General features: G+C 41.4%; 1 protein-coding gene across 11 annotated transcripts in view; it reads right to left on the bottom strand.

Moving 5' to 3' along the window:
• The window catches only part of LOC141576908 (ankyrin repeat domain-containing protein 26-like), a 57,413-nt gene that overhangs the window by 12,416 nt on the left and 18,702 nt on the right, over positions 1-26,295 (bottom strand). For 3 of the 11 annotated variants that reach the window (XM_074360284.1, XM_074360287.1, XM_074360289.1), the window contains 6 exons: positions 23,932-24,124; positions 23,157-23,253; positions 21,402-21,476; positions 8,272-8,361; positions 6,872-7,019; positions 2,996-3,148 (listed from right to left, as the gene is read on the bottom strand). In XM_074360284.1, the coding sequence (XP_074216385.1) occupies positions 2,996-3,148; positions 6,872-6,916 (198 nt within the window). In that variant the 5' untranslated portion in view covers positions 6,917-7,019; positions 8,272-8,361; positions 21,402-21,476; positions 23,157-23,253; positions 23,932-24,124. Of the gene's footprint in view, positions 1-2,995; positions 3,149-6,871; positions 7,020-8,271; positions 8,362-15,359; positions 15,538-17,111; positions 17,518-21,401; positions 21,477-23,156; positions 23,254-23,931; positions 24,125-26,295 lie in introns of those variants that run through there. The other 8 variants (XM_074360285.1, XM_074360291.1, XM_074360288.1 and 5 more) reach the window with 7 other exon arrangements.

The raw sequence follows: 26,295 nt of genomic DNA, 5'->3' as shown, positions 1-26,295 counted from the left end.
CAGGCAGCTTTGAGAATTTATTAATCTAGCACTCACTCTTCATTTTCCTTTCCTCAGAGAGAAAATAAAATATTATGGAACCATAAATGTAGTGTCCTTTGGCAGTATTTAAATTAAATACAATTTTTCCTTTACCTGACTTCAAAGCTGGTTGGTAAGGGAAGGTAGGACTGTCTCAGCTTCATGTTGTAGCACAATGCTTCTCCGTATCACACAGAGTGGCTTTGAGCTTTTGAAATTCAAATTACTAATCTGTTATCTGTTTCTGATAAACTGATTGAATATTATCTAATTTTTAACAGCTGTACTCTTGAAAAACTTTCCTTGGATGGGATAAAATACTTATTTCATTAATTATGCATTCAGCTATAGAATACAGCTAGGCACCTCTCTTTTTAAGTAAAAGGAGGTAGACACAGGGAGCTGAGAGTGCAGGATCTACACCAAGAACAAGATCGGCACCAGTGTTACACACAAGAACCAAGCCAAAAGAGGACTTGACCGAGAACCACAAGATGATGGATTAGAGAGGCTTCCAAAGAGGAAGGTTGAATTAATCTTTTCCAGGCTTAATCTTTTGCCTCTAGATAGTGAAATCTATGGATGACTCTATGAATTATAATAAGTGCAACATAATGAAGTATATTGCAGACTGAGTCAGCAGATGCCGTGACCATGATTTGATGGAAAGTGGAGTGAAGTGGGAGGCACTGGGTGATAAACTAAAGGTCTGAATGGGGGGGAAGGAATGGACTTTATCTTTGTAAGCCTACTTTCTGTCATGTCACAGAGTCAGCAAAGCATAAGCTGGCCACAGGCCCCTTCAGGAAGCAGCAGGTCTCCACAGAAGTGGAGTTACACACATTCCACGACACTGACTTTTTATTACTATGTAAAACAACTGGTAATATGCAAGAAGACTCGGAAAGTGTTCTCATAACATCTGACTTGGTACTGGCATAGGACAGACAGATCAATGCATCACCACTGAGAATCTAAAAGAAACCCTCACATTTATGATCAACTGATTTTCAATACGAGTGTCAAAATAACTGAATGAGACAATAATAGTCTTTTTAACAAATGGTACTGGGACAACGGGATATCCACAAGCCAAAGAACAAAATTTGACCTCTACCTCATACAATACATATAAAACTAACTCAAAATGAAAGAACTGAAACTACAAAATTCTCAGAAGAAAACACAGGTGTGTGTCTTCATGACTGGATCTGGCACTTGTTTCTTAGGTAGGACAGTAAAAGACAGAAATAGATTAACTGAACTTCATCAATATTAAAAACTTCTAGTCTTCAAAAGACACCATCAAGAAGGTAAGAAGGCAATCTCCTGAATAGGAGGAAATACTCGAAAATCCTACATCTGATCAAAGACTTGCACCCAGGATACAAAAAGAACTCTTACAATTTGATCATAAAAAGACAATCCAAATTTAAAATGGGCAAAAACCTGAACAGACACGTCTTCAAAGAAGATACACAAATGGATAAACGCATGGAAAGATCCCCAACATTCTCAGTCATCAGAAAAATGCAAATCAAAACACAATGAGATGCCAGTTCACACCCACCAGGAGAGCTAATCACCAGTGTTGACAGGGATGCATAGAAACTGGGAGAATTACACACTTTGGATAAAAATGTTAAATCATGTAGCCACTCTGGAAAACAGTATGGCAGTTCCTCAAAAGGTTAAACACAGTTACCGTATGACCCATATGACAGCATTTCCATTCTTAAGTCTATTCCCTAAAGAAATGAAAACATGTTTACATCAAAACTTGGACAGAAATGTTCGCAGCAGCATTATTAACAATAGGCAAAAAGCAGAGGCAACCCAAAGGTCCATCAACTGATAAATAAACGGTTTAGCCCCACAACCGAGTAATGTTCGACAATAAACAGAAATGGAAATACTGACAAGCGCTGTAACATGGATGAACCTTGAAGACGTTTCGTCAAGTGAAAAAAGCTAATAATGAAGGACCACACAGCATGTGATTCCATCCATGGGAAACACCCAGAACAGGCACATCTGTAGAGACAGAAATCAGACTGGTGGTTGTCGGGGGCTGAGAGGGACGGGGGTTGGGGGTGATGGCCAAGGGATGCAGGCTTTCTTTTTGGGGTGATGGGAATGTTCTAAAATTGACTGTGGTGACAGCTGCACATCTCTGGATATACTAGGAGATAATAACTATGCATCCTAAATGGGTGACTTATATGATACGTGAATTTTTTTTTTTTTTTTTTTTTTTGGTGGCTGGAAGTAATTAGGTTTTACTTACTTATTTTTAGAGGAGGTACAGGGGATCGAACCCAGGACCTTGTGTATGCTAAGCATGAACTCTACCACTTGAGTTATGCAATCCCCCCTATGTGAATTTTACCTCAATAAAGTTAAGAAAAAATCCAAAGGCAGGATCTAGACAATTTTCCTAATTCTCTATTTTGGGTGTACAGACGTCATCTGAACTTCTCCATGCTTTGACAACATACGTAAAATGAAGAGAAAATGAAGGCAATGCCTAACTTCAACTGGTTTGTATAATGACCTTTCTGCACAAGTTACTCTGAAATCCATGAAATCAATACACACAGATTTTATATCCATTCACAAAAGCGAAGAGACATGACAATTTTCTGGACCATGCCATGAAACATTATCCTCTGATTTTATTTGCTTGCCTCATTGTGGTGAGAGATCACTAAAAAATACTGTTTAGTAGGAAAAAAAAAGTTAACTTCTGTGAGGAAAGATGTATAATTCTCAACTTATCTAAGGGTAAATATAACAGAAAAATAAATAAAGAAATGGCAGAATGAAAGTCAAAGTTTAAGAAACAAGTGCATTATAAAGATAATAAAAGTGTAATTATAATGAAGATACAAAAGAAAGCTGTCCCTGAGAAGCTAGTGTCCTGCAACGCTCTGCGCTGCACACTCACGGCCGACGTGCTAGGTTTTGCACGTACTGGGTTTGCAGCTTGATGTGACTTCCTCTCTGACTCCTGCTTCTCATTTTCTGAGTTAGTGTGATGATGTGCTGTCACCTCCAGGGAAGCTTCCAACATGGACACTTTCTTTCGGGTGTCAGTCAGCTCTTGCTGAAGCTGTCTCATACAGGCCTAAAGAGATAACTGTGTTACTGATTTTTAAGTCACCTTATCATTAAGTTACATTAATAATATATAACTGCAACATATGGACTTTGAGAACTATCCCCACAGACATCAATTCACCTTCATTTCCTCACAGGCACACATTACTGTTTACTGAATTTCATTAAAGACACAGAAGGCATGACCCTCCTGCCTTACTGACAGTAAGTTAACTTAGACAATGGATGCAGCCCCACCAGCCATTCCCTGCCCCTCCCAGGAAGTGGCCAAGCTTTACCCCCACTGAAGTCTCAAACAGAAATGGGCGTGTGGGTGGGATGAGTGGAGGTAAGTTCCACACTGTGGAACACTCTCCCTCTTTCTCATTAGAGGCTTAAGTTCAGAGATCTTCACATATTCAATCTGGTGTTTAAATCCTTCCAACAGACTCCTATCTCACAATAAAAAATGAGGTTATTCCAATGGCTTTGGGGACCCGTGACAACCTGGCCTCCCCTGCCTCCTGGACTGCAGCTCCTACAGCTCCCCCAACACCTCCCACTCACTCCCTTCCTGCCACTCAGGACTCTGCCTGCTCCTCCTCAGTCTGAAAATGGGACCCCAGTGCCAAACTCATACATCACAGAGCGCTCCAGTTCCTCTGTACTGGACAAACTTAGTTCCAGTTCCAAGTGACAGTAACTGAGCCTTGAAATGAGAATTGTGAGCACATTATTTGAAAAAATATTCAAAGTAAATTATAAATAGAACAGGGGAGACTAAGTCAAACACAGTTTTGCTAAAATTTACGAATTGTCCCAAATTATGACTGAATGAAAAGTAGATGCCTTTAAGGAGTGGCGAGGTCATAACAATACATGAGTTGAGATGGAAATATTTCTAAATTTAATTCCAATTGACATGGATAAAAGTAAGATTATACCAACTAAAAATAAAAAGCTACTAACGAAAAGTACAAGATACAGCATTTACACATCAGTTCATCTGGGAAATCTGGATTGGACTGTCAAGGTAATCCACACAATTGAATCTTTTTTTTTTTCTTTTACTTTTTTTGTTCACACAACTGAACCTTAATTTCAAAATACTCATTTTAGGTCTGAGCATTTCATTTATCTGCTTCGTCACGATACTAAAATGTGATGACAGAAAGATTAAAATGACTTGGGCACTGTAAGAGTAGATTACTAAGACCTTCCTGTATCTATCAACAACTTATAGCTTAACCTCTTAAAATTTCAGGTGACTAATCAGTAAAAAATGTCATTTCAAAAAATTTTCTTTAGAATGTTAACAAGAAGTTTAAGTATCTGGGAACAAATTTAAGAAAATACACAAGAGACAAGATGTTATATAAAGTGACAAAGCCTCACCAAAGAGCACAAAGGGCATTTTTAAAAGGCAACCATGGTGCTGGATGTGAAAACAATACCATAAAATGTCAATTCTCCTGGAATGAATCTATAAATTCAATGCATTTCTTCATCAAAATCCTAGAAAATGTATTATTTATAAAGGTATGTGACAATGTGATTCCTAAACTGATATGAAATAGTAAGAGGCCAAGAACAGCCAAAGGGTTTCAAAGAAAAAGAATGACAAGGGAAGAATTTTCTTTCAACTAGTAAATCTTATTCTAAAGCTGTTTTCATTAAAATCTGTGGTATTAGTATAAGGAAAGAAAAATGACCAAAAAAGAACAGAATCCGCAGAAACATCTACGTGTATTTGGGAGTTTGGTGTATGGCATTAAAAATAAGGGAAGAAAGGACAAAATGACACGTGGATCATCAGTCATCCACATGGAAAAAATATATAAATCCCTCTCTTGGTCTGTTTACAAAAATAAATTCCAGATAAAATGTAAAAAACCAAACTATAAAACTCATATAAGAGGATATCCTTTATGCCATTAAAGTAGGAATGGAAATAAAAGTCACACACACAAAAACTTAACTTTAAAGGAAAATACTGATAATTAAAATGGAAATCACTGAAAATGAATTTAAAAAATATGCCATAACAGCATGGAAGGAGGCACCTCCAACATAAAAGAGCGCTTAGCATCAGAAACCCAGAAATAACAAGAACTTTGAGAAATCAGTGCAAAGGGCAAATCCTTACTAGGAAAATGGGCCAGTGATGTGAACAGATAGTTCAGGGACAAGAAAACCCAGTGTCATTGAACACATGGAAAGCGACGAAGTGTCATGAGTGATCAATGAGAACCATCAGAACTGGCAGAAATTAAAGTCTAAAACAACAAGGCTACGTGTCATGCTCCATCAAATAAAAAAAGACGTAAGACGTCTAAATATTAGGAACATGCAAGGATGTGAAAAAACAGCAAACTAAAAACACGGATGAGGAGGATGGAAACAACTAAGAAATCAACTTGGCAAAAACCAGTGGAATTAAGCTACTCTACTGTCTAAAGAATCCCACTTCCGGGGATATTAAGGCACATTACTTAGAGAAACCTCACCTGAGTACCTAGGAGATATGCACAAAGATGTCCCATGGAGCAGTTTGTAACGGCCAAGGACTGCAGACAATCGGAACGTCCACGAATAGGGAAATACATGAATTGTGGCGGGTCAGTCAGTAGACTGCTTTTATTTATTTACTTTTTTTATTGAAGTATAGTCAGTGTACAATGTTGTGGTCAGTTAATAGACTACTGTATAAAGGTTAAAATGAATGAACTAGATCTATACATGTAAAGATAGATAAAAATTAATAAAAAACAATTTGCATTTGGATACATACAGTATATCATTATACAAATTTTTAAAATATATAAAACTGTATCTTGTGTTCCTTAGGTAAATGCATATATAGGGAAAATTAAAAACATGGATGGGAAGGAGAAACTGCCCAACTTCACGTGGGTGATAAGCTCAGGGGGACATAACAGGTAATGGGTGCTTTATTTCTAAAACAAACAACAAAACAACAAAGATAGAAGCCAGTACAGCAGAGTGTTCACATTTATAAAATTGGGTTGGTGGGTATACATGTACCTGATGTTCTGTACATTTCTATACATTTGAAATATTTCATAATTAAAATTTTTTAAGTGTGTCGGCAGTTCAGGAGGTGGATGTGGAAAACGCAGGTTACCGTTTCAGGAGTACTAACAGCAGAGGAAAGGAGACCTGATGGAGGCTTAAAAACAAATTTTAAACAGGGAATGTGCTACCTCTTCTCCTAGACTAGAGTTCATGTGTATATGCGTATACACACAGGTACGCGCGCGTGTGTGCACACATTCATTTTCATTTGGAAACAGGAGAATACGAGGAAAAGAGGATCCAGGCAACACCTGCGCTAAGGCTCCTGGCTGCCATTCAGCCTGTAGGTCCCGGCACAGCAGGACCATGTGACATCAGTGCCTGCAAGTTAGAGTGTGTTTTGTTCTTAGTATTTTTATGGTATTCCTTTTTCTACATTTATCAAGTTGGCTATAATGGCTGTGAACCTTGACTAATAACAATGATGGACACGTGCTGTTTCTGATTTTACTGGAATAAACAAAGAAGAACTTTATCACAGCAATGGAGCCCATGCACCATGGAGTCAGACTGTCTGGGTTTAATCTCAGGTGCTAGCACTTACCAGGTATAAACTTAAGCAGATAATTTAATATGAGTCTCCCTTTGCTCATTTATACAATGGTGAATGATTAAGGGAAGTTGACTCTTGCCTCCTCTACACCATTGGTCTCACCTGAATGCTTTCTTCCAGGCGGCAGCACTCCAGGCCTGGCAGCATCTCTATAACCCGTTTGGGGCTGAACGGACACAACAGCTCAGTGAACTGCTCTGCAACACACGGAGACGTTTGCAGCAATTCTTGATTTACAAAGACATCTTCTCTAAAACAAAAAGCATTATGTAATCACATCTATAATTAAAGCTACAGTTAAAAAGTACGTTACCAAGACTGCTTTTTGGCCAGGTAAAACTGCAAATTACATCAGAGACCTTCTAAAGCATGGTATTTCTCATTTAAGTGGAAAAACAATCTTCAGTAACAATATTCAGCGGTGGTGCCTCTAAGTCATACTCACACTACAGGGTTAACTTTCTATAAATTGAATCTAATGGTATAGTTCCCTTGCATAAAACACTTAGTAATTCTCCAGCACACAGAAGATTCAGTATATTATTTCTTAGCTTTACATATTAAACTGTTCACTGTAACCCCCAAACCCTATTTTCCAGTCTCTATACTTCTAACTTCTCCCCCCGACATATTTATAGCTTCATCTTCTGCTATCGCCCCCACGTCATCCTCTGAAAATGCATGACGCTTTGTGCCTTTAAGTCTCTGCACACCCAGGACCCTTTATCTAGAACTCCTGCCCAATTCTCTGCCTAGACAACTGATACCAATTATTTAAGCCCAGTTCGTGCGTATCTAGGAACTCCTGTCTGACTCTCTCAGTCGATCCCTCTCTCCTCTTGTTCCTGCAGCACTTTTTTACTATGTCTGGTGTAGAGTTTTTAACACTGTACTGTGCTTATACAAGTGCTTCTCAGCTCCTATGAAAAAATTAAAGAAAACAATGTACACTTATCTGTGCCCCCCAGAGACTACCATACTGTGGGAGGTGGGGGGTGGGGGGCACAGTAGTGGGAAAATGAAGAGTGTCAGTGAATGAACTCCGCATCTCTGTCTCTTATGCCAGCTGCCTCCCACTCACTGCTGTGGTTTCCATCCTGTGTACGTGTCTCCTACTATTATTACTGCCACGTGGGGACCCTGGGTTGTGCTACGTGTCCCTGTCACCATCCTGTTCCCTATCTCTACCACTCAGTGGCCATAAAGGTAGTGAGCAAAGCACTCTCCCAGCAATGCCGTGGTGGTGACGAGCGGAATACTAGCTGCATGATACATACAGTACTTCCAACTGAGCATCTCAGTATTCAACATTAATACAGCTATATTCCAATTAAGATTTTCCAAGAAAAATTCTAGTCATCATTAACACAATGTGAGGATGACAGAAGTCTGAATAAATTACATGAAACCCAAAGAGAATACCGTTGCAGCTACTACAGCAGAAGATATGGGGCGGGGGGGGCCTCTGTGGTTATGATGTCTAGGGTGAGTACAAAATTTACCTGAAGTTTTTTAAGGACTGTTTCAATCTGTTTAGAAAAGTGAGTAGCAACCAGCTCTGCAGCTTTACCAGGCCTCAGGGACACAAGTTCCTGGAATGAAAGGCAAAGATGAAATGATCTTTAACATTAAATTTAAATAGAATTTCCACAGATGTGAAGCATGATCACCTCCTTCAAAATTTTCATGGGCTTCTACACTGCCTTTCAGGAGACCTCAACACAGGGCCTCAATTTTAATTAAAGGCATATTTAGCAAAATTTTAAAAGTACCATGTGAAAAACCTGATTTTGATATAAAAGGTATAATTCAGAATTCTTAGAAAATGAAAGCACTAAACATTCAGGACTTAGGTGACGACACCTACAGGATGAAAAGGAAAAAACACCTCCCCAAACTCCCCTCAGGGAATTTCATCCTTGATCTTAGAGCCCTAACTTTAAAGAAATGAAAAAAAGGAATATAGCTGCAATTTCTCTGGCTAAGAATTCTGAAATTTTACTTCTGATGCCTGGTGGATTTTGAAATCAGAAGTGTCTTAAGAAAGGAACTTAAGGTCATAACTCTAAGAGGTTGACCACTCTTGGTAAGGCCAATTTCTGTTGAATCTAAGACCTCCAATCTGCCCTCTATTTGAACCTTCCTCAGTACCACTGGCTCTTCTTTTCTTCTTGAAACTCTTTTCGTGCTTGGTTTCTGTGACCCTGTTACACCTTTTCAATTGCATATTCTATTGCTAAAATGCAAAGATTGGCTACAGATCAACATATTATATTACCATATAAAAATAAGTTATTATGACTGCAAAACTTACATCTAGTAATTTTATGATAGTATTTGTAGATGAATAATAATTAGCTGATAGAAATAACTAGTTCATACCACTTTATACATCTCAAAACAGAGAAGGTAGTATCACAAATAAAGAAAATGTTACTACTGATCTTCAGACATTAAGAAGAAACTATTATGAATTAATGTTGAGAATCTGAATGGGTAAATTCCTGGAAAAGTATAATTTACTAAGCTGATGTAAGAAATGGAAAAGCTGTGCTGATTTTTAACCACTAAAGAAGTTGAATAGTCAAAAATCTTCCCATATGGAACACTCTAGGCCCAAATAGCTTCACTCTAAGTCCTAGCAATCATTTAAGGAAGAACTATTCCCAACATTAAATCTCATAAAGAACAGAAAAGAGAGAAACTTCCTCAGCTCACTGTATAAGGCTAACAAAATTCTGATACCTAAACCCAACAGAAGATAAGAAAGAAAAGGAAAATCACAGATCAATCTTATCCTGAACACTGATACAAACAAACATCCTAAATAAAAACAAAACACAAAACGTATAAAAAGGATAATATACTAGGATCAAGTTACGGTTATCCAGAGTTCAAGGGTGCTTTAACATCAATAAAATTTATAACGACAACATAACGCCATTTGCAGCAACATGGATGCTCCTGGAGAATGTCATTCTAAGTGAAGTAAGCCAGAAAGAGAAAGAAAAATACCATATGAGATCGCTCATATGTGGAATCTAAAACACAAAAACAAAAACAAACAAACAAAAACAAAGCGTAAATACAGGACAGAAATAGACTCATAGACAGAGAATACAGACTTGTGGTTGCCAGGGGGGTGGAGGGTGGGAAGGGATAGACTGGGATTTCAAAATTGTAGAATAAACAAGATTACACTGTATAGCACAGGGAAATATACACAAAATGTTATGATAATTCAGAGAAAAAAATGAGACAATGAGTGTGTATATGTCCATGAATGACTGAAAAATTGTGAACACTGGAATTTGACACATTGTAAAATGATTATGAATCAATAAAAAATGTTTAAAAAAATTTATAACGAAAATATAAGGGAGAAAAGGTAATGAAATTTATTCTTGAGAAAAACTGTTAGCATACTAGAAACAAAAGCCTTCCATAAAAATTTTATAGTAAATATTGCACACGTTAGAAATAAAAAATTTTTAATTATTAACAATAGCACTACTGTGCTAAAAAATATACAGTTGTGACAGTAAACCTAACAATCTAGAGATGAAAAATCTCTACAGAGAAAATTTAAAAACTTTATAGAAAGACAACTGAATAAAGGGTTATGCCAAATGGTCACTAAATAGAAGACTCATGATGTAAAGATGTCAGTTTAAACTGACATTGAATGACAGATTCAGTGCAACCCCTATTAGAATCAGAAGGTTAAAAAAGTTTTGCGGTGCAATTTGACAAGTTGATTCTAAAGTGTATTTGGAAGTATCAAAGGTCAAGAATAGTCAATACTCTCTTAAAGATATCAATAAAGTAACAATATTTAGGACAGTGTGGTACTGATGTAGAAACGAACATCAATCAAACAGAAAAGGGCCCAGAAAAACAGACCAAGCATATAGACCCTTGCTACACTCATGGTAAGGCCACACTGCTGAGCATGGGGAAAGGCAACCTTTCAAAATAACTGCTGCTGGGGGAGCTAGGCATCCATATTTTTTAAAATTACATGACTCTCCACCTCAAACCATATACAAAAACTGCTTTCGGATGGATGTAAGATTTAAAGATGGAAAAAAAAAACTTCTAGATAATAATATAGGAGTACTTTTCCTTTGATATGGAAAGAAAAAATTATTTTGACTACTTGAGAAAAAAAAAGTTTTTATTAAAAAGAACCATAGAAAAAAGCCAGAGAGAATATTTACAACAGGTATCACTGAGAAAAAGACTTAACATCCAGCTACATAAAGATCTCCTACAGATCAGTAAAGACAAGAGACATTCCACCAGAAAAATGAGCAGAAGACTTGAACAAGCACAGAAAGGAAATTTAAATGGCCAACAAACATAACAAGGCTACCAATCTCATGAATAATTAAGAATACATAAACTTAAAACATAATGAAATATTACACATACACTAGATTGACAAAATTTTAAAATCCAGCAAGAATACACAGCTAATGGCAAGGGGAGGAGGGTTGCCCTGGGGAAGCCTTTGGATTTGCCCCAGTCTTCCCTGTCTCCCCAACACCTGGCTTGTGGGCACCCTTTGCTGTCCCTGGTGGCAGGACACATATTTCCCAGTTTACTTACTGGAGGTTGGTGAGATGGGGTCAGCTGGTACTGGTCAGGTGACCCCCACCCCCCCCGTGGCAGCAGAGGCCACCCCCAAGCCAGGCCACAAGGGAGACTGGAGCAAATAGGCCAGCTTCTCCAAGGCAGGCCCCCTCCCCCAGCTGCCCCCTGCTCCCTGACTACACCACACCCACCTCCTGGGAGCTGGCTGACCTGGGGACCTGCCTAGAGTGAACCTGGGGTAGCAGAGGCCGCTCCCTGGCCAGGCCAGGCCAGGCCACAGGGAGATGGGAGCAAATGACTGGCTTGGAAGGGGCAGCCCCCCTCCTCCTGTCGCTGCTGCCTCCGCTGCTACCATCCTCCCAGCCCCCTGACTGCACTGAGCCCATGGTATTACCAAAGTGGGTCCAGAGGGAACATATCTCAACATAGTAAAAGCTATTTGTAACAAACCTATAGCCAGCATAATATTCTACGGTGAAAAGCTGAAAGCCTTTCCACTAAAACCTGGAACAAGACAAGGATGCTCACTCTCACCAGCTCTATTCAATACAGTATCAAAAATCCTAGCATAGCAATTAGACAACAAAAAGAAAGAAAAGGGATCCAAGTTGGAAGACAAGAGGTAAAATTGTCATTCTATGCGGATGACATGGTACTATACACAGAAAACCCTAAAGGCTCCGCACGAAAACTGTAAGAGCTACTGAAAGAATTCAGCAAGGTAGCAGGACACAGCATCAACATACAGAAATGAGTGGCATTTCTCTACACGAAAGTAATAATCCCTTTTAAAACCACCCAAAAACATAAAATACGTAGGAATAAATCTGACCAAGGAAGTGAAAGACATCTGCAAAGGCCTACAAAACACTGACTAAGGAAATTAGAAAGGACTTAAAGAAATGGAAATATATCCCATGTTCTTGCATTGGAAGAATTAATATTGCTAAAATGGCCATACTACCCAAAGCAATCTACAGATTTAATCAGATTCCTATCAAATTACCCAGGACATTTTTCACAGAATTAGAACAAATCATCCTAAAATTTATATGGAATAATAAAAGATTCAGAATTACCAAAGCATTATGGAAGAAAAAGAATGAAGCTGGAGGAATAACCCTCCCAGACTGCACACAATACTACAGAGCTACAATCAAAACAGCACGGTATTCATACAAAAACAGACATACGGATCAATGGAACCGAATGGAGAGCCCAAAAGTAAACCCACAAACTTCTGGTCAATTAATCTTTGACAAAGGAGGCAAGAATATACAATGGAGTAAAGACAGTCTCTTCAACAAACGGTGTAGGGAAAACTGGACAGCTGCATGCAAATCAATGAAGTTAGACTACTCCCTCACACCATACACAAATATAAATTCAAAAATGGCTAAAAGACTTAAACATATAGACAAGATACTATAAACCTCTTAGAAAAAAACATAGGCAAAACATTACCTGATATATAATATCTCAGCAACATTCTCCTATGGCAGTCTACCCAAGCAACAGAAAAAAAAAAAAAAAAAAGCAAAAATAAGCAAATGGGACCTAACTAAACTTATAAGCTTTTGCATACCAAAGGAAACTATAAGCAAAACAAAACGACAGTCTATGGAATAGGAGAAAATAATTATAAATAATTCAACTGGCAAAGCCTAAATTTCCAGAATATATAAACAGCTCATAAAACTTAATAACAAAACACAAACAGCCCAATCCAAAAATGGGCAGAAGACCTAAACAAGCAATTCTCCAAGGAAGAACTACAAATGATCAATAGACACATGAAAAAGTGCTTAATATCACTAATTATCATAGAAATGCAAATCAAAACTACAAAACCCCAGTCCGAACAGCCATCATGCAAAAGTTCATGAATGATAAATGCTGGAGAGGGTGTGGAGAAAAGGGAACCCTCTTATACTGCTGCTGGGAATGCAGTTTGGTGTAACCATTATGGAAAACAGTATGGAAATTCCTCAAAACACTAAAAATAGACTTACCCTGTGATCCAACAATCCCACTTCTGGGTATATATCTGGACAGAACTCCAATGCGAAAAGATACCTGCACCCCAGTATTCATAACCCCACTATAATATAACAGCCAAGACATGGAAGCAACCTGAATGAAGCAACAGATGACTGCATAAAGAAGTTGTGGTATATTTTTACAATAGACTACTACTCTGCCATAAAAAAGGATAAAATGATGCCATTTGCAGCAACATGAATGGACTCAGAGATCATTATTCTAAATGAAGTGAGCCAGAAAGAGAAAGAAAACTATCACATGATATCACTTATATGTGCAACTTAAAAAAAAAAAAAAACAAACCACTATGAGCTCATCTACAAAACATGAACAGACTTGCAGACTTAGTAAACAATCTAATGGTTACCAGGGAAATGGGGTGGGAAGGGAGATTTAAAAATGTTTGCCAGTATATGTAAAAAAATTTTTTTTTAATTTCTTCTGTATAGCACAGAAACCTATGTTCAATACCTGGTAATAACCTAAAATGGAAAAGTCGCTACAGCCACCAACTGAGGAAGAAAGAGAAGAAAGGAGATGTAGCCCAGTCCTGGGAAAAACTCATGCACCCCAATGTTCACAGCAGCACTATTTACGATAGTCAAGATACAGAAACAACCCAACTGTCCGTCAACAGATGACTGGATAAGGAACATGTACATATACACAACGGAACACTACTCAAACACACAAGAAGAATAAAACAATACCACTTGCAGAAATACGGATGGATCCGAAGACTGTCATTCTAAGTGAAGTGGGCCAGAAAGACGAAAAAAAAAAAAAAAGCCATATGACATCACTCATATGAGGAATCTAAAAAATAGTAACAGTAATAATAAGGCCACAAATGGACTTTATTATCATTTTGACTTCTTGAATATGTGTAAGCACATCGGACTGTCCATGATTAGATCACCACATTGTTGATTCTTACTTTGTAGTTGGCTTTATTCCTTTAATAACTGTAAGTTTAAAAATCTAACCTCTTCCTAACAATGATAAATAGTACATGTACGTAAACTAAAAAATAGTGCAGTATAGCGTATGTACGTATCTACATGCAATATAATGTGTACGTGTGGTTGAACTGTAGCAATTCTACCTAATAAAACTGGAAAAGGGGGTGGGGGGGAAACAGACATACAGAACAATGGAACAGAATAGAGCGCCCAGAATTAAACCCACAAACTTCTGGTCAATCAATCTTCGACGAAGAACACGCAGTGAGTAAAGACAGTCTCTTCAGCAAAAGATGTAGCAAAAATTGGACAGTTGCATGCAAATCAACGAAGTCAGGCTACTCCCTCAGACCATACACAGAAATAAATTCAAAGTGGCTTAAAGACTTAAACATGCAGACAAGACACTATAAATCTCTTAGAAGAAAATCAACGGCAAAACATTACCTGGCATAAGCTCTCAGCCATGTTCTCCTAGGGCAGTCTACCCAAGCAACAGAAATAAAAGCAAAAATAAAGAAGCAAACAGGACCTAACTGAACTTACAAGCTTTTGCACAGCAAAGGAAACCATAAGCAAAGCAAAATGACAACCTACAGGATGGAAGAAAATATCTGTAAATGATTCGACTGACAAAAGGCTTAATTTCCAGAATATATTAAAAGCTCATAAAACTTAGTAACAAAAAACAAACAACTCAATCCAAAAATGGGCAGAAAACCTGAACAAGCATTTCTCCAATGAAGACCACAAATGGCCAACGGGCACACAAAAAAATGCTCGAGTATCGCTAATTATCAGAGAAATGCAGATCAAAACTACAAAACCCCAGTCAGAATGGCCCTCACTCAAAAGTTCATGAATGATAAATGCTGGGGGAGGGTGTGGAGAAAACGAAACCCTCTTACACTGCTGGTGGGAATGTAGTCTGGTGTAGCCATTATGGAAAACAGGATAGAAATCCCTCAAAAAACTAAAAATAGACTTACCCTATGATCCAGCAATCCCACTTCTGGGTATGTATTCAGAGGGAACTCCAATGCAGAAAGATAACCTACGCCTCAGTATATACAGCCCCACTATACAGATTAGCTAAGACGTGGAAGCAACTGAAATGAAGCAATAGGTGACTATAAGTTCTGGTATTATTTATACAACGGAATACTACTCTGCCGTAAAAAGGATAAAACAATGCCATTTGCAACAGTATGGATGAACCTAGAGACTGTCATTCTAAGAGAAGTGAGCCAGAAAGAGAAAAATGCCATACCGTATCACTAATACGCGCCATCTTAAAAAAGAAGACACTGTGAACTCCTCTGCAAAAGAGAGTAAGATTCAGACTTGGTAAACAATCTTACGGTTACAAGGGAAAGTGGGTGGGAAGGGATAAATTTGGGAGATGGAGATTTACAGATGTTAGCCACTGTATAAAAACAGATTTTTTTTTAAAGTTTCTTCTGTATAGCACACAAGCCTACGTTCAATACCTGCTGATAACCTAAAATGGAGAAGTCGCTACAGCCACCAACTGAGGAAGCAAGAGAAAAAAGGTGAGTCAGTTATACTGGACTAGAGCCCAGTCCTGGGAAAGTCCTGGCCAGCCACTGAGGCTGTCCACTGACCGCACTGCGCCCTCCTCCCAGGAGCAGGCTGACACGAAGACAGGCTTCCTATGTGAATTTCGGGCAGCAAAGGCCGCCCCAGGACAGGCCCCTGGGGAAATGGGAGCAAGTCCCTCCCCTTCCCATCGGAGCGCAGCAACCCCTCACCGCCGCCTCCCCCTAACCGCACCACGCCTGCCTCCCTGGAACCCACTGACTTGGAAACAAGTGTCCTGCGAACCTGGGGCAGCAGCGAGAGGGGCGCTGCCCCTGGCGAGCTGATCAATTTGCCCTTATCTCCCCCCGCGGCACGGCCTGAGGACTGCCTCTGCTGCCCAAGGCACTTCCCGAGGTCAGCCTGCCCCTGGGAGGCGGGCGCGGTGTGGTCAGAGGCAGCGGCGGCAGCGGCAGGTTTAGGGGTCCGCCTCTGCGAGCCTGTGGATTGCTTCAAACTGCCCACCGGCGTGTCCTGGCCTTGACCTCTGCTGCCCCAGGTTCGCAGGGCTCAAGTTTCAGGTCACCCTGCTCCTGGAAGGCGAGACCTGTGCTTGTGCTGTCAGGGGGCAGCGGCGGTGGCGGGATTGGGGCTGCCCCATGCTAGCGCGGGGATTTGCTCCCATTTCCCGCTGTCGCTGCCGCCGACCCCCGACAGCACCTCCTCGTCTCCCAGGGGCAGAAATGACCTGCAACATAGGCCCTGCAAATCTGGACAGCAAAAGCTGCCCCCAGGACAGGACGCAGGAGAGACGGGACCAAATTCACAGGCTCCCAAGGGTAGACCCCTCTCGCCGCTGCCGCCGCCCCCGCCGCCTGACAGCACCGCACCGGCCTCCTGGGAACAGGCCATGGTCTGAGGGCCAGTCGGACGTGCTCCCTTGCCATTCGGTGCACTCCCACCTCCTGGGGTGGCGGCATCCGCTATCCCCTGGGTATAAGCGGCAACGAAGAGGCGCCCGTACTACTAATGAGCGGGAAGGACAACTGGGCACCACGAACCACGCGGTGGCCCCCGACCCACCTCAGGATCCTAACGGGTCGCGAGGTCAGGGCCTCACCTACGCACCGCTACCCGCGAGCGCAGCCCAGGCTTCACCCGCCGGCTCCCGACCTGCCCGCCCACACCAAGCGCCCCCTTACCGGCTCGGCGGCGGCAGCGGAAGGCAGCAGCAAGCGGCGGCCCAGACCCCAGGCCGCGTTCCTCCTCCAGGAGCTGGTCCGGGAGCACTCGGCTCCCGCCCGGCTTTCACACGCTCCGGGCGGGTCCTGTCGGCGCGTCTGTGCGTCCACGCGCATGCGCGCCCCTCCTCCTCCCGCCCGCAGCGCGGACGCTCGGGCTGGAACTCCTGTTCCTGGGGAGGTGGGGAGTGGTGCCAGGCTGGGGACTGGGGGCAAGGGCCTGGTAGTGGGGCGGGGGGGCCCATCCCTTTACCCGCCCCACCGGGTCTCCATCCTTAATACCTCCATCCCGTCACCTACCGGTCCTGGCACCCAACCAAAACCACGACCAGCTCAGGGCCAGGCCACATCCCCTAGCCCCCACTCCCCCTGCTTGCCTTCCCTCCCAAACCCTGTGACTGCCCCCCCACCTACAGCCAAGCCCCCAAGTCTCCCACCGGACCCCCGAAATGGGACTTCCTCTCACACCGAGATCCCCGCCCCGACACTCCACCACGCTAGTAACCTATGGCCCCCACGCCACAAGCTCACCCCTCATGCCTCACTGCAGGACTCCCAACATCGCAAGATGATCCCCCTCACCCCTCAGCGGGGTCAGTTCCTCTCTGAGCGGCCCCTCACCCCTCAGCGTGTCCCCCCTCACCGTGGGATCCCCCCTCACTCCTAGTGCATCCCTCCCCCAGGTGACCCCTTCACCCATCACCTTGCGTGTGGGGCGTGGAGGTCTGGGCTCTGGTCCCCATGGGGACTGCCACCAGCGGGGATCCAGCCTAGTGTGCTGCTGCACAGCTAGTGTTGGAGGCTACAGGGTGTGGCGGGTGAGGCTGGAGGCGGTTCCAATACCTGCCCCTGCACCCTGACCCCTGCTCTGTGCTCTGTGCCTCCTCTGAGCCAGCGGGTCAGGGTGGTCCTAGGCTGCCCACCACTGGCAGGTGGGTCATGGTTCGTTAATGGCCCTGATGATCATCAGGACCCCTAGGGCGGAGACATTGGGCACGTGGACCTGCAGGGGTGAGGGTGGTGCGGACGGTGCAGCTGAACCTGGGGACAGGTAGCAGGCAGGTGGGCTATGTGCATGGCCTGGGCTCAATCCTGGTGGGTTCAGGGACCCTGTTTATTCACGCCAGGGCAGAGGGAAGAGGGATGGGAGCTTCGAAAGTGTCCAAGCCAAGGCTAGAGAGCAAAGCAGGCAACTGCACTGGCCAGGCCACCTTGGAACCCTCCACAACCCTGGTCTTTGCCTACGGAGAGACTGACCTTCACCCGCCAATGAGACGTCGCCTCCCCCTCCCCCCATATAGTTTACAGGCAATTGAAGGGACTTTGATAGGTAATTATAATAGGAGATCAGGTCCACAGTTATGGTGAACCTGGCAGGGCTCCTGCGTGAACCCCAGCCTGAGGCAGAGGAAGCCCCACTCAGAAATATCCTCTTACCTCTTACCAAGGCACTACGTAGTAGAAAAAATCTGACTCCGTATTAGATCTGTTCCTTTTATTTTAACACTCTGTCCTGTTTTCTAGGCTCAGTCTTGCCAGCTCTGCACCTTGTGTAAAACAATGTTGCCTTTAGCCTGAAATACACAGGAGAGCCTATTCTCAAGGCTCTGACCTTTAAGGATATTAACACTTTTGCACTCCTATAAAGATAACAAGTTGCAAAATAGAAAATAACCTTTGTTTTGTTGGAGGTTTTACAGGGGCACCGTGACCTGACCCATGTGGACAGCTGCAAAGGATTCCAAGAACATGAAAAGTCCTACACCAAAAAGTTTGCAACAACCAACCACATCCCCTCCCCCTTTTACTAGAAAAGGAGCCTGAAGTCTGACTTGGGGAAGATGGTTCTCCAGGACTTAAGTCTGCCATTAACTTGGTCTGCAGCTGTCCACGTTGGTCAGGTCATGCTGGCCCTGTAAAACCTCTAACAAAATAAATGTTATTTTCTATTCTGCAAATGGTTGTCTTTATGTTAGTGCAAAAGGGTTAATATCCTTAAAGGTCAGAGCCTTGAGAATAGGCTCTCCTGTCTATTTCAGGCTAAAGGCAACATTGTTTTACAAAAGGTGCAGAGCTAGCAAGACTAAGCCTAGAAAACAAGGCAGTGTTTAAGCCAAAAGAGCATATCTAATATGGAGTCAGATTTCTTATTTTCTTTTACAGTATATTCTATTTTTATGGTTTAAGTTTACAATTATGAAGTTCAGCCTTTTTCCATTTTAAATTGTGCAATTCAAGAGCATTAAATGCATTTACAATGCTGTGAGACCAACACCACTGTCTGGTTTCAGACTACTTCCTTCCTCAACGTAAAAGCTTGTATCCAAAGCACAACCCATGTCCTCCCTCCCCCAGCCCAAGACAAGGCCTAATCCCCATTCTCTTTCTCTCTCTCTCCACCCATCCTGGAGATTCCCTATCAAAGAATTCATACAAAAGGTGGCTTTTTGTGTCTGCCTACATATCTGAAGCAGGGACTGGTGAATTATTTTTTACATGAATTCGCATTTTTGTATTGAGAGGAAAATCCAGATGGATTAAAGATGAGATGCACAAAATGAAGCCCTTTTAGTAACTATACTAACTCTGTGCATAATCTTGGGGTAGGCACTGCTGTTCTAAGTGTGAAGCCACAGCCAGAAGGGAGACGCTTAGCTCTTCCTATGTCAAAACAAAACCAAAAGCAATGTTACAGAGGCCACAGGGAGGTAGGCACCGTGCAGAGGGCGGCTACAGGGAGGGGTGCTGCCCTCCCTCAGCAGGTGGACTAGCTCCCATCTGTCCTAGGGCCTGTCCTGGGGGCTGCCTCTGCTACCCCAGGTTCACAGGATGCATGTCTTCATGTCAGCCTGCTCCTGGGAGGAGGGCGCAGTGCATTGAGGGGGCAGCATCAGCAGCAGTCAAGGACTTTCCCAGGACTGGGCTCTAGCCCGGAATAACTACCTCTCCTTTCTTTTCTTGCTTCCTCAGTTGGTGGTTGTAGCAGCTTTTCCATTACAGGTTACTACCAGATACTGAACATATGTTTCTGTGCTATACATAAGAAGCATTTTTTTAATCTATTTTTATATATAGTGGTTAACATGTGTAAATGTTAGCCACCATATATAAAAACTCCCAAATTTATCCCTTCCCACCTCCTTTCCCTGGTGACCATACAACCATACAATTATTTACTAAGTCTGCAAGTCTCTTTCTGTTTTGTAGATGAATTCCTAGTGTCTTTTTTTTTAACATTGCACATATCAGTAGTATCATACAGTATTTTTCTTTCTCTTTATGGCTCACTTCACTTAGAATGACGATCTCTATGTCCATCCATGTTGCTGCAAATGGCATTATTTTATCCCTTTTTATGGCAGAGTAGTATTCCATTGTAGAAATACGCCACATCTTCTTTATCCAGTCATCTGTTGCTTCTATAGTTTGCTTCCATGTCTTGACTCTTGTATATAGTGGTGCTATGAATACTGGGATGCAGGTATCTTTTCGCACTGGAGTTTCCTACGGATACATATCCAGAAGTGGGATTGCTGGATCATAGGGTAAGTCTATTTTTAGTTTTCTGATGAATTTCCATACTATTTTCCATAATGGCTACACCAAACTACATACCCCCAACAGTGTAGGAGAGTTCCCTTTACTCCACACCCTCTCCAGCATTTATCATTCATGAACTTTTGAGTGATGGCCATTCTGACTGGTGTGAGCTGATACCTCATTGTACTTTTGATTTGCATTTCTCTGATAATTAGTGATATTAAACATTTTTTATGTGTCTATTGGCCATTTATAGCCTTCATTGGAGAAATGCTTGTTTAGGTTTTCTGCCCATTTTTGGATTGGGTTTTTTTTTGTTATTAAATTTTATGAGCTATTTGTATTTTCTGTAAATTAAGCCTTTGTCAGTCAAATCATTTACAGATATTTTCTCCCATTCCATAGGGTGTCGTTTTACTTTGCTTATTGTTTCCTTTGCTGTGCAAAAGCTCGTAAGTTCAGTTAGGTCCCATTTGTGCATTTATTTGTGCTTTTATTTCTAATGTGTGGGTAGACTGCCCTAGGAAAACATGGCTGAGGTGTATGTCAGGTAATGTTTTGCCTATGTTTTCTTCTAAAAGGTTTATAGTGTCTTGTCTACATGTTTAAGTCTTTAAGCTGGCCATCAGCGTGGCCATTTTACACAAAAGCACAAGAGCAGCAGAAGCACTTTGCACCCTCAGAGCATGGGATGCACCAAGCTCTACTTACGCAACCCTCAGTGTCTCCAGCCTCCACAGGGCACGTGCGTGAACAGATACAGCACCAACTTCGTAGTGAACACTTCTGTTAAAACAAAACAAAACAAAACAAAACAAAACAAAATGTTAACTTTTCATTCTTGGACTCTATTTATTCAAGCCAATTAAAGAGAGGAACAAATGGGAAGTCTTTGGATAAACAGTAAAAGCTATACTTTTTGGTAGGAGAGAATATATCTGGAAATAAAAGTAGCAAAATAATAACAGTGATCTGAATACACATTTGATTTAAACACATCCTCTCCTCTTTTATTCCCTCTAATCCCGTTCATTCCCTCTCCCTCCCCCTGGCCTTCTCTCCCTCCCCTCTCCTCTTCCTCCCTGCCTCCCCCCTCCCTCACTCTCTTTCTCTCCCTCTCCCCTCCCTCCAGTGAACACATTCACCTTACCCATCTAATTTCAGTCCACAGAAGCACTCAGCTATGAGTTCAGGTGTAGTTTAATATATTACATTTCAACACATGCATATGGTTATTTGAAGTTCTAAATTCTATTCCAGATATTTAAAACATTTAGAAGAAATGTAAGAACCCATTAATTTTAATGTTTTAATATAACAATCTGCTAAATGGTGAGACAGAAAAATATAAATATCAACAGAACAGTCTCACACACACAAAGAGAAACTTCTCTGGATGTGCATCACACACACCCAAGTTCCAAAGCTCTCATTACAACAGGCTGTTAATATGCCAGACGTGATGCTAAGTAATGTACATACTTAAACCTAAACTGGTCTCTGTACCAATCCCTTAAGGTTGCTTTAAGGAAACCAAAGCTTGTGCATGTACCGCTTACTTCCCGAGGACCCACTGCCTCCCTCTCCACTGGGCCTCACACTTCATCCTCTTCACAGGGGCTTTTACAGAACAAAACTTTCTCATTTTGATGAGATCCAGCTTATCAATATTTTCCTTTCATGGACATGTTTTTTATGTCAAGTTTTAAAACTGTGATCTCCAAGAGTTTTTCTAAATGTTCTATAGTTTTGTGTTTTACATTTACACAAATGACCCATCTGAATTAGGGTTTGTATAAAGTGTGAGGCTTAGGCTGCAGTTCTTTTGATCTTTTCTCCCCCTATGGGCATCCATTTGCTCCATAAGAATGTCTTTTAAGTCTGGGGGAAAAAATCTCTTCTTATCTTCTTTTTCAGTCACTTTGTGCACTTTCCCCCATGATCCAGACCCCTGCAGTCTTGGTCCAATGCCAAATGAGATTAACATGAGAGAGGAATTAAAATCACATAAACTACTAGGGACAGTGGTCAATTTTATCTTCTATGTCAGTAAATAGAAGACAACATAAAAAGGACCTGAACCTCTGGGCCATTTGAGAACTCTGATTTTGAAACTGAGTATGAGACTGAACATTCCAGAAAGAAGACTAATTGAAACTAATGAACATTTAATGAGGTTTTAAGTAGCTGAATGTTTCACTCCTCCCACTTAGTTTACTTCATTCAATGCTTCTTACCATGTTTTAATTGGACAAAAATTTTCATCAATTCTATTGACAGGGAATCAAAACATAACATGAGTAAAAACTTCAGAGGAGGCCAGCAAATGGATCACTTTAGTAGACAGATAACGTTAGTGGCCCACTTTCTATTATGCAAATGGCCTGACGAGACACATCCTGAACTTAAGGAACTGTGTCAAGGCAAGAAGGTGCGAGGCTCCAGGCTCTGGGCTTAGGTACCAACCTCCGCTGCTCTTCGCCATGTACTCCTGAGGGGACAGTGAGGCACTCATCCATGTGTCCATGAAGCAACCTGAGGACGTCACTGCCGATGAGATACCCTGGAAAGATCGAAACCAGTCACACTGGAACAGTCATGGTCAGATGCTGACAGATGGACAGATCACCTGGTTCAGCCTTCTATTTTCATAGTCAAAGATCCAGAAGCCTAGTGAGGCTTAGGTAACTGGGAAAAATCACAGACACAGGTGCTGCCACCTGCCTTCTATCTCTGAGCCCTGGGCTCCCAAGTCTAGAATCCATGACTGTAGCCTCAAAAGACCCTCCACTGAACAGACAAGCCTGGATAGGCTCAATTCTGGACCATCTAAGTGAGAATGATCAGAACAGAGCTATTTCCCTGGAAACCCTGAAGCGCAGGCACTACTGTGCTCCAGGTCTAAGTCCCGCACCCCGGAGGATGAGACATCTCGACATTAGCCTAAATGAGCAATATCCTGAGGCCAGAACATTGGAGAAAATAACCCCTAGAAAGCTCACGTGTAAAATACACACAAATAAACAGAAATGTAAAAATAAGGAAGGACAGATCTTAACACAAACTTCACTTTTAAGTAACAATTTACATGAGTCTTTAATGTCACGCATCTGTGTTACAGGCTACTTTGACACAAAGAGCTCTAATGCATTTGCTCGTTATCATCATCCCTATCATCATTAGGGATGACTGTCAACTCTGCATCAAGGGAACAGCCTCCTCACTGCTGTGGTGTCTTTACCTTGGGCTGCTTCGCTTCCTGAGCTGATGGGGGCCACGCTCCAGAGGGTCTGCTGGAAGGCGGCATCCACGTGCAAGCTGCTATTGCCGTAGGACAAAGTGCTGCATTGGAGGCAAAACGAGGCATCACTTCAGGCTCAGGGTGACTCTTCACACGTAAGTGCTCCTGGCAACTCTAACCGAACATCACAGATCTGGAAATGTCCATAGACAACATCTATTTCAATCCCGTCCCTCAAAAATTAAGAGACTGGTCAAAAAAAATTAGAGTTTATATTTGATATTATGTATTTTTCAGCTTCATTCTAAGAGTTACTACTTAAGCCACTAACAGAAAACACACAAATGAATCACCTCACACCATTCAGAATGACCATGATTAAAAGTTCACAAAGGAGAAATGCTGAAGAGAGTGTGGAGAAAAGGGAACCCCCTTATGCTGTAGGTGGGAATACAGTTTGGTGTAGCCACTATGAAAAACAGTGTGGAGATTACTTAAAAAAATAAAAATAGAGTTACCATACGATCTAGCAATCCCACTCCTGAGCATATGTCTGGAAAAAACTCTAATCTGAAAAGATACATGTACCCCAATGTTCACAGCAGCACTATTTACGATAGCCAAGACATGGAAACAACCTAAATGTCCACTGACAGATGACTGGATAAGGAAACTGTGGTGTATTTATACAATGGAATCCTACTCAGCAATAAAAAAAGAAAAAAATAATGCCATTTGCAAGAAACTGTCATACTAAGTGAAGTAAGCCAAAGTAAGCAAAATACTATATGATATCACTTATATGTGGAATCCAGAAAAAGTGATACAAATGAACTTATTTACAAAACAGAAATAGACTCACAGACAAAGAGAACGAACTTAAGGTTCCCAAAGGGGAAAGGTGGGGGGGAAAGGTGGGGAGGGATAAATTAGGAGTTCACGATTTGTAGATACACACTACTATACATAAAATAGATAAACAGCAAGGTCCTACTATATACAGCCCAGGGAACTACATTCAGTATCTTATAATTCCCTATAATGAAAAAGAATGCATATTTATAATTGAATCACTATGCCATATGACACTGCAAATCAACAATACTTCAAGTAAAAAAGAAAACACATAAATGAATGTACTATCATACATTTATTTGTTAAAACAGACTATTTTGTTTTAGAGGCTTAAGTTTTCTACATATCACGGTGTGACACTGTTTTGACAATGAAATAGGTAAAATCTTCTGGACTGATGTCTTAATTTTATAGGGTTCTTTGGGAATTTTTATCTACAATTTGATGTAACAGTCATTAGATGGCAATACTGCCCAAGAGGTATCAAAACTGAGGCCAATAAATTTCCTTCAAAATTCAGATATTGCCAATTTCAGATGTTCCTTCTTAAAAACAAATGTATTAAAAGAATATCATATTTTGTATCTTTGAGAGCCGTAATACGTGAGTTCTGAAATGATAAGTAAAGAAAAACAAAACGATGAGTAACACCAAACGCTGTGCTTATTTCACTATTACCTGACCACTGCAAGAGTTTCAGACACTCTGAGCACAACCACCTGTTTCCTTGGAGTCATCTCAGTAAACATCACCACCACTCCTACAGTGTTCCTACAACACTTTCCAATGCCGATGGTTGCCTAAGCTCTTAAAGACTAACTGCGCCAGAACCTTCCCAGAAATCCGACTTCCTAGTTAGATGAAGGGCAGTCACAGCATGAAGAGTCATCCTGGTTCCCGCTACAGGCCTTTCAACTCCAACGGTCTCTTCTGCCTAAATATGCTAACCTCAAGGCACCAGCAAATATGGGGGTTTCATTTTCTTTCTCTTAAAAACAAGACCAAAGAAGTTTCTGACAGTTGACATACATACCATTATCTTATCAATAATTTTTCCAATCAATAAGATTGAAAGTTTGCCAGTGGATGCATGAGATTTAGCAACAACTGGCTCTTCCACCTCCTCCTCTCAACCAGCTCTCTGCCTCTTCACAACATCCTCTTCACCTCGGCCTGTCAAATCCCGGCTGAGATGCCTTTATTGAATTAATTTCTTTCCAATATGCTAAAACTCTTTAACTACTTACAAATTAATCATATGCCATCTGCTTCCACAAATAACAAAACACATTCTCCTTCATGGCCCTCATTACACAATGTGATTGTTGAGTGTCTTTTTCTTGCTGCCTCTTGTAAGTTATCTGACACAGGCTCACAACTGAACTCCCAGCACCAAGCAGGGTACTCAATAAACAAGGATGTGGAGGAGTTAACACAACCTTTAAAATCATAGGAGCATAAGCTTTAAAAATATATTTTAAGTTATTCCATAAATATTCCTATTTCAAT

Source organism: Camelus bactrianus, unplaced genomic scaffold (assembly GCF_048773025.1).
Source record: "Camelus bactrianus isolate YW-2024 breed Bactrian camel unplaced genomic scaffold, ASM4877302v1 HiC_scaffold_44, whole genome shotgun sequence".
Classification (NCBI taxonomy): Eukaryota; Metazoa; Chordata; class Mammalia; order Artiodactyla; family Camelidae; genus Camelus; species Camelus bactrianus.
The sequence above is the reverse complement of the archived record's forward strand: the minus strand, read 5'-3'. Positions and strand labels throughout refer to the sequence as shown.